Source organism: Hibiscus syriacus, unplaced genomic scaffold, assembly GCF_006381635.1.
Source record: "Hibiscus syriacus cultivar Baekdansim isolate YM2019G1 unplaced genomic scaffold, ASM638163v2 tig00110332_pilon, whole genome shotgun sequence".
Lineage (NCBI taxonomy): Eukaryota > Viridiplantae > Streptophyta > Magnoliopsida > Malvales > Malvaceae > Hibiscus > Hibiscus syriacus.
The window spans coordinates 5,069,920-5,079,442 of record NW_024062688.1 but is presented as its reverse complement, the minus strand read 5'-3'; the positions used below and the strand labels follow the sequence as shown (position 1 = coordinate 5,079,442).

At 38.2% G+C, this 9,523-nt stretch overlaps 1 protein-coding gene and 1 pseudogene across 2 annotated transcripts; one reads left to right on the top strand and one right to left on the bottom strand.

Moving 5' to 3' along the window:
- Window positions 1–968: 968 nt before the first annotated feature.
- Window positions 969–3,233, top strand: LOC120119518 (annotated as a pseudogene).
- A 2,095-nt stretch (window positions 3,234–5,328) lies between these two features.
- On the bottom strand, window positions 5,329–7,767 carry LOC120119519 (serine/threonine-protein kinase AtPK2/AtPK19-like). Of its 2 annotated transcripts, none has more exons than XM_039139337.1 (6): window positions 6,824–7,767; window positions 6,549–6,631; window positions 6,336–6,456; window positions 6,033–6,206; window positions 5,794–5,901; window positions 5,329–5,627 (listed from the first exon to the last, which is right to left on the bottom strand). In XM_039139337.1, the coding sequence occupies exons 1-6, from the start codon at window positions 7,502–7,504 to the stop codon at window positions 5,343–5,345; spliced, it is 1,452 nt and encodes a 483-aa protein (XP_038995268.1). In that variant the 5' UTR covers window positions 7,505–7,767; the 3' UTR covers window positions 5,329–5,342. The 2 variants fall into 2 exon arrangements, with proteins under 2 accessions (XP_038995268.1, XP_038995267.1); XM_039139336.1 differs by having other exon boundaries at window positions 5,329–5,636; window positions 6,824–7,504.
- Window positions 7,768–9,523: the final 1,756 nt, after the last annotated feature.

Here is a 9,523-nt window from a genome sequence, read left to right as displayed (position 1 = left end):
CGGAGCGGATCGATTTTCTAGTTATCCCACCTGACTCGAAATTTGAAGCCTTTCAACTGATCTTGTTTCATCTCGACATTTGATAATGTTCCACCCGCTCTAAACCTGTTCTGAATTTCTGGGTAAAAGATTTATCCATGATCAGCACAAATAATTATTCAACAAAATAGAGATTATTGAATAAATGTAAGATCAAGAAATATCATAATAATTATTTCTAAATATATGGAGAAAGATATTATAATATTTATATGAGTGAGTTTGATAGGAGACTTTAACTTAAAAACCGACTTTGCCTTAATCTCGACTCTCAACTCCACAAGACCCGTCTGATTTGACATGACTTAATCCGAATTAAAAAAATAACCTTATAAAGTGTGATAGAAACTCGTTGGATTCAGATATTTTAAACATCTCTAATTATTGCATGTACTGTAAGAGTTATTGCCATATTTGATCCCTATATATTTTCAAGGCAAAACCCCTTACAATTCAAGTTTTCTAATGAAGTTTGCTCTCCAGTCCACTCCATCTACCAACCTGGAAGATATCATCTCAAAAGCTAGTAAATCAACACCACAACTAACTCAGATTTAGAGTCTCTAGCTAAGCACCCAATTCTTCTGCACTTATAACCCTTTTTGATATCCAGTTGTGCTCCCTAGGGAGTCAATGAAATAAATTACTTACATACATATATATAATATTAATATAATAACAGATACTGCATAAGTTGGTGACAACTATATTGCCTAGAGCTAAAGAAGGTTGCTTTTTTCCAGTGCAGTGTAACAAAGAATAATGCTTTCAACTTTTGCTTTTTCTTTATGATGTTGCTTTATCTTTTCTTCCCCCCCCCCCCCCGGATGCTTTGCTTTACCAGTTTGCTTTTGAAAATTTGAAACACCCCTTTGTTTTACATCTTTTAAACCTTTAAATGCTTTAAATTTGGGGCCAATTTACTTTGTTTCTTGATGGAGTTTTGCTGTCCTAGTGCAACAGAAACTCCATTCTTTTATGTCAGTGATCTTATTATATTTGCATTAGTGTATGAGCCTGCTGTGAATTCTGATTCATACTATGTTGCATTGTGTTCTATAGCTGAATCCAGGAGGAAAAGCAACAGAGAGACTATACTCGAAACTTGAAAGTCCGATGAAGTTCCATCTCTTGATTGCCTTCCTATTGCTTGTGTTATTGCCCTTGTAAGTGTTTGTTCATGTTGTGGCAGATCTGAATTCCCACAAGCAAGCTCTCCTTCGATTTGCAGCTGCGGTTCCCCATGTTCGAAGACTGAACTGGAATGCGACGACTCCGGTTTGCACCTCTTGGGTTGGCATAACTTGCAATACAAATGGTACTGGTGTGGTTGCCATAAGGCTACCTGGCATTGGACTTTATGGAACCATACCAGCCAATACCATAGGCAAGCTTAATGCCCTGAGGTTCCTTAGCCTTCGGTCCAAGGACATCACTGGAAGCTTGCCTTCTGATATCCCCTCCATTCCTTCACTTCAGTTCCTGTTCCTCCAACACTACACTTGTCTAGTGTCTTGTTCCCCGCGTCTCTATCTCCAGGTTTGAAAGTAGTGGATTTTTCCTACAACTCGATATCCGGGACCGTCCCGAATCTCAATCTCCCGAGGCTCAAAGTTTTGAACTTCAGCTATAATAACTTGAGTGGCTCCATTCCAAGTTCACTCAACAGGTTCCCTTCTGCATTCATCGGGAATCCGTTGTTATGCGGTTCGCCTCTAAAGCATTGCTCTGCAGTCTCCTCTCCACCTTCCCCTTCTCCGTCAAGCCCGCCAATAGTTTCTCAAAGCCGGTACGCTACATCGGAAAAACAAACTAGGCACGGGCTCGATCGTTACAATTGTTGTTGGGGGCTTAGCATTTGTGTTTCTACTGCTTGTCGTAATCTTCAGGTGTACAAGAAGCTGAAAAGAACAAATTTTTCTTCTTCGAAGGATGCAAATTGTTCTTCTTCGAATGATGCTCTTACAACTTCAATCTCGAGGATTTGTTGAAGGCTTCGGCTCAAGTTCTCGGTAAGGGGAGTTCCGGAACAACATATAAACTTCTTTGAAGGAAGGGGCACAGGTGGTGGTGAAAAGATTGAAGGAAGTTGCAGTTGGTAAAAAGGAATTTCAGCAGCAAATGGAACTTGTCGAGAGGGCCGGATGACACCCGAACGTCATACCGCTTCGTGCTTATTACTATTCAAAGGATGAGAAGCTGTTGGTTTTTCAACTACATGCCTGCCGGTAGCTTGTTCGCACTTTTGCACGAATGCAGAATGCTTATCTCCATTAACATCATACTGAACCTATTAGTTTGTTAAGTAGAATGGTTGTTTGTTACACTGGTATGTGAATTTGTTTACGTTTTTAGGCTTATTTATCTGTCTCCAACAATGGTAGGAAATAGGAATTCAGGGAGAACACCATTGGATTGGGAATCGAGAATGAAGATCGCCCTCGGAACTGCTCGAGGGATTGCAAACATCCATACAGAGGGCGGTGGTAAATGCACACATGGCAACATCAAGTCCTCGAATGTCCTCCTCACCGATGAACTGGAGGCTTGTGTTTCTGATGTTGGCTTGGCTCCTCTAATGAATGCTCCTGTAACCATGTCTCGCACCATTGGGTACCTTGCTCCGGAGGTGATCGAAACACACAAGATAACTCAAAAGACCGATGTTTACAGCTTCGGTGTGCTCCTCTTGGAAATGTTGACTGCAAAAGTTCCCCTTCAGCGATCAGGGCATGATGATGTGGTCGATCTTCTGAGATAGGTCCGTTCCGTTGTGCGGGAGGAATGGACCGCCGAAGTCTTCGATGTAGAGCTGTTGAAATATCAAACTTTCCAAGAAGAGATGGTGCAGATGCTTCAGATTGGACTAGCATGCGTGGGTAAAACACCCGATATGCATCCAACAATGGATGAAACTGTTAGAATGATAGAGGATATTCGACAGTCCGAATCCAAGAACCGTACATCCTCGGAGGCCGAATCGAACATCCAAACACCATGATTTGCTGCAAAGCTAAAACTTGTACTCTTTGGATTAAATATTCAATTCTCTAGTTCTTCCTAAGGTTTCTTGTCTAGAAAACCTTTGGGACAATAAGCTTCTGTTTCTTCGATTCGTTCGGAAATTACTTTTCCGAAATCTCCATGTTCCTTGACTTGCACTCATCAATGTTCTCAGAGCTTTATAACTCATGTAAAACATAATAATATGTCCAAAGAGCTTGATTTCAATGGAAAAACTCATGTCCAATAGACATGATTGTAACACCATGCCAAATTTAGCTTGTTACTTATAAAGGAATTCCTTATAACTAACAAACTCATATGGTCATCTCAAAATCCTATATTCTCGGTTCACACCCATTGTTCTGTCTTCCTCCTTCAAATTCTTTGTTGTTCTTCTTATTCTTTCTTTTCCGTTTTCGGCGTCGACAGCCGTAATCACATGGTTTTATTCAAAATGCTTTGATTACATAGAACATCAAAATCCCAATAGAATCCCAAGGTATATGCTTTTCTTCCTTTTACAATGGATTCTTCGTAGAATGATGAATTTAATCGATTCAGGTCGTATTTATGTAGATTGCTTACAGATATCTTGTTTTCCTCCCATTGTTGTTGAATCATGTCCTATGACATGCATCAAATGTAATCTGAGGGGAAAAAGATAGGTCGAATAACCGAAAACTCGAGAATTTTAATGGAGAAATATGTGCAGAGATTGTAGGATCTTTGAGCTTTGAAATCAGGAATGATGTTCTTGCATGCTGGATTGGTTTCCTCGTTTTCAAGTCATATGAACTGATTTTCATCATATTTGTAGAGGCCTGCTGTAACTTCATCGATAAGGGTCAGCTGGGCAAATGGGACAGTGGTGGAGCAAGGTGAGTCCTTCGAAAACAAACCACGTAAAGTTCCAAAAACAACGCTTTTCATCGATAGCATAACATGTTATGGAATTACGACCGCCAATCATTTGTCATTCACATTATTCCATTCATATATACAAATGCATTGTGCATGTATGTTAATCCCCAGTTCTCAAACGGAACCGATCCTGTCAAGTGCACCTTGCAATCATATATTGACGGATACGATTGCCAAAGGGCATGCAGGTTAAAGGAATGCTGTTAAATCATGCTTCAGATGATTGTTGGTGGTAAAGACAGTGCATATATACGTATATATATCGCCTAATCCATGTTTAATCACTTGTCCTGTACAGTTCTTGCAGTTCTTCAAGTGTCGTAAAGGAGGAGACACAAAGGATCAACAGGCATTGTGTCTGGAACACGCTAGTAAAAACGTTCACCATATAACTACCAAACAGAGCTGGGAGGAAAAACTAACAGAGGCAACCAGAGTCGGAAAGATCGTAAGCCCCTATACATTTTTCGGATCGATATATATGCATCAAGTGTCCTTCAATGTGTGTTCCTCATTGCTTTCATACATTCTTCTTGTACAGCTCGTTGCGAATTTCAGTGCACCATGGTCGGCTCCTTGTAGATCAATATCACCAGTCTATGGCGAACTCGGGGATAAATATACTTCTCTCGTGTTCGTAACCGTTGATGTTGGGGAACTTGCAGTATGTGAAAAAAAAAACCTTTTTTTTCTTGAATATTTTCAACTTTGTGCATGAAATGACCATTGATGAGTTACCATATACAGGAATTTAGTAATTCATGGGAGATAAGCGCTACTCCAACATTCATTTTCATTAAAGATGGAAGGCAAGTGGACAAATTTGTGGGTGCTGACAAGGCAGAACTCAAAAAGAAGATAGCAGCGGTTGCTACCAGCAAGTTTTAACCACATTTTCCATTACACAACCGTGGTGTTGTCTGTTTTTTTTAGCCTAATTGTGTCTTCACTAGCTCTTAACCCTGTGTTTGGATAGCTCTTAACCCTAATTTTGGATCATCCTAATGCTACTATTGTGTTTGTTTGAGGAATTTTAATGTTCTGTAGATAATGTTTCTGATCCCTGTTCTGTGGCATCATGGCTTTACAATTCCCTTCAAAACATCGAAAAACATCAACAGACACATCGGACAGATTCACTTGTACTAGTGTAATCATCTTACACACTTATATAGATCATGCATGTGTTGAGTTTCGAGTAATTAAAAATGTTGGATACAAAAAAACTTTCAACAAAAATTATATTAAGTTCCTTTGGTGTCATCTCAACAAACATGTTTAAGTGCAGATAGTGTTTTAATTAGAGAAACATGAAAGAACAAATAGAAACATATAAGTTCATAATAGGAAGCCTGCTGATGGCCTAAAGTCGGATTTTAAGCATTTCTGTTAAGAAATGAAGCTGCAGGCCTCACATATGTGAACCCCTTGAACGGATTCTCCCCAAAAGTTGGGCTAGCAACCGGAGAATCATGAACTGTCATGTTAGTCCAGCAGTCGTCGAAATTTGCAACACATTGGTTCCCTGCAACTTCAGGGAGAAAACTTGGCCTCATCTCTCTAGCTTCTAATTTCTTCCAGTTAATGGACTTGAACCACTTATGTCGTTTGATCTCCTCGCTACCGCCTTGCCCACTGCCAAGTCGCTTACTTGCTTCTTTCTGCAGCAGCTAAAGGAAATAACAAAATTGTTTTAAATTTAAATATTTGCAGCATCAACCTAGAGCAGCACAATTAGTATAACAGCAGTACAAGTTTATACACTTTTCTGTATAACAAGTAGAAAAATTAAGCAATAGGCATAAGTCTGTAAGAAAGTGAGTTTACCCCCTTGAGGATCGCATGTGCTTCACTCGACAAAAATGCAGGCAGCTTTATCTTTTCCTTGATTATTTTCTCCTGGATCTTCTGTCTATTTCCACCACAGAAGGGTGGCTGCAGAATAGTAAACAATAAACAAAAAGTAAGCTAAGTATGACTAAGCAATGGATGAGAAGCATGTGACACTACCCTGAACTTATAGATGACGTAAGAACAGATCGAGATCTTCAATCACAAAAACCAACCTTCCCAGTAAGCATTTCGTACAGGAGAATTCCTACACTCCACCAATCAGCAGCCTTGTCGTGGCCTTTGCCAAGAACAATTTCAGGTGACATATATTCCAAAGTTCCACACATGGAATTGGATCTTGTATTTTCGTCAAATTCCTTCGCTAGGCCAAAATCAGTCAGCATAACCTGGTAAAAGACAGGTAGCACCAGCCACCATAAAAATAGTTTAGAAATCAATCAACGCAATCAGGTAGGTCATGACAACCACAAAAACCAATCATTTGCAGGCACAAACGGTATTTTGCACACTCGTACATGTCCATCGGCATCTAGAAGGATATTTTCAGGTTTGAGATCCCTGTGCATTATGCCATTTGCATGGAGATGAGAAACGGCTGATACAATCTCAGCAGTGTATATGCGAGCCAAATCTTCCCTAAAGATGGAAATGCAAAAATGTTGGTGAAGTCCAGAAATTTACATCATAAAGAGAAATATAAAAAGCTTTCACGGCTTACAATGGAGTACCTGAACAATCCCTGGCGATAAAGCTGGAAGAAAAGATGCCCTCCATTAACGAAGTCAAGCACAAGGTGCAGCCTATATTTGGTCTGCAGCCAATGATAAATGAATAAATTGGTATTTATCCTAAATATGAGAGTCAAAAAAAAATTGGACAGCCAGAATATTCAGCACAGTATACCATCCTTATTCTACTAGCATGGACCATCTAAACATGAGAACACGATAAGAGAATAAAGCAACCAGAAATATCAAACTTTATTCTACGAGAACATCATTACTTGGAATGAGTATCTGAGCTGCACAATGAAGGGGTGATCCACTTTAGTTAATATATCCCTCTCAGATTTCATGTATTCAGCGTGATTTTTCTCCATGATCTTATCCTTGCGCATGACTTTCATTGCATATATGTCTGACGTACCACTCCTCCTTACTTGATAAACCCTTCCAAAGGCACCTTGGCCTACAACCTTCAAAACTTCAAAATCTTTGAGCCCTATAGGCTGATGTTCCAAGGGATAACTCTCTATATAACCATGAGAGTTCTCCGGAATAACATCATCAATTGATGGTTTCCCAAGCTCATTTTGAGCCTCATCCCTATCTCCTTCAATGAGTTCCAAGGATTCCCCAATTTCTCGTAATGTAAGTTTGCTAAGTTTCAGTGACTGGCTAACATAAGACGAGGGGCCAACCAAGGAGTGGGAGCGACTACAGATGACAGCTGGATCATCATAAAGCAGTTCATTTACTTCAGTTGCAACAATCAGGTTTTTAGAATTCTCTGTGCTGAATTCCATTGAAGCTTGAACCGGAGCAGGTCCAAACACGTCAGAGAAATCAAACTCGATATGATCAGAGGTCGGGGTATCAGATTGTCCCTTGGGAAAAAGCAACTGATTCTGGAAGCCTTTGAGCATGCGAGACCCATTTAAACTAGATAAGCGAGAGGAAACCATGCTGCTTTTAAGAAAAGAGGCAAGATTACTTTAGAAAGACTTCGAGTCTATGGTTGTAAAGATCCCAAGATGCAAATAGATGAAGAGGGGCAGTGTAAAATGGACTTAAAAAGCTGAAAGTTAACATATGCAACAAGGGTTCCCAGGAAACTAGGAAGCAAGCAAGCCAAAATCCAGAAGGGAAAGTCGTTCTTGTTTCCCGAATTGCAGGAAACTGTGGATGCAACAGTGCTTCTTGAATTCATTAAGATCTGCTCACAAAGCTGTATCCCAAGGCAAAGTCAGTTCCAGCTAAAAATTAAAGTCCTACTAACCACCTGAACATAGTGCAAATGCGGCATAAGATGAAGGTAAATTCCATTTGAAAAAGAATGACAACGCACACTTGATGGTGTCTTAAAGCAACATACAAAGAAGAGTGCAGTAGTGAATACTCGGCGTTGAGCGAAAATGTCTACTATGTTGCAACACTCAAAACACCGTAACAATCCGAACGAGCTTATCAAGCAAAATTCACTTCAATAATTGCATATATAGCGAAAGCAACTTCTTAAATATCAACTCTTATCAATTAAATACCTTTTCATCTAACAATTAAGGTTCACACAAAACCACATCCCCCATTTGATTAAGATTAAAATTGAAGCCAACTCAAAGCTCTAACTTAACTCAAAAGTTATGCAGAAGACAGGGAAAACAACAGTGTTACAAACAATTAGACATATCCAAACCTGAACATCCAAATCCAAACCCGACCCCGCATCCTTATTTCATAAAAGTCAACGACCCTAAACCCGGTCAATTAAACCTGAACCCGAATATGACCCGAAGTAACCAAAATTGACCAAAACCGAAATTTTCCAAAAAACTTACAAACCCAAACCGGAATGATCCAATCCAAAACCAATCTAACACACCCAATTGAGAGATGTATGATTCAACATGTACAATAATAATAAGAAAAAAACAATGAAATCAGAACTAGATCTGAGCAGCTCAAAACCCAGTTTTTAGTCTAGAAAAAACCATTATTATTTATAATAATTTCATAAAATAAGGTGAAACAGAAAAAACAGCTACTCCAATGACAAATCATGAAATAAAGTAAAAGTTGAACCAAAACTTGATTTTCTAACCCCGCACACAACAGAAAACAATTGAGCAAAGAAATAAACAACAGACTAAGAAGAATAGAGTAAATTCTATGTAAGTTAAGCGAAAAAGAGGAAGAAGGAGAGACCTTTAGTGGACTACAGAGGCAAACAACGCGGAGACGATAGCTTCTTCCTTAGAAGAGAAAAAGAGGGAATTTTTGAAGAGAAACGTGGCGTGTTTATGTACTAAAATGAAAATCTGCTTCGAATTTGTATTACGTGTCAGTTTTCTAATGGTTGGTGTAGGAAAAGTTAGAATTCTAAAATATGCGGCTGTTTGTTGCCCAAATAATTCATTTTCTTTTGAAAAACGTAGGTGCTTTAAAACTAGTTTGGAATTTTATTTATTTATTATAATGTGCGTAAAACACGTCATGAGATAATAATAAATTTTGTAAAATATAGTAAGCAATTAAAATTTATAAATATGATAAGTTATATGTAATTTTCTTTCAATTACGTATATTCTAACAAATAGTCTAAATCTTAAATTAATTTTTTAACATTTAAATTTTCAATTTTTTTACCCATAATATTTTCAGATTTTATCGGCATCTTCCGACGATATTGAATTAATATTTGATTTAAAAATGGGTTGGTGTTAAACTATTTAATTAGTCACCTAATTATTGATTTAGGTTCATTGTGAAAACTGAATTATTAGTTTTTTAAAATTATACTTAATGTTATGTTTTGATTATCCACCGTTAAAAGATAAATAGAAACACTAATGAGAAACGCTATTATAATTAATATAGTTTCTTACAAATTCTCATCCCTTATATAAAATTCTACGTACGTCTCTAAGTGCAAATGTGATACCGTAATTTTTAACAAAATTGAATCAAATCAAATATTTGCATAT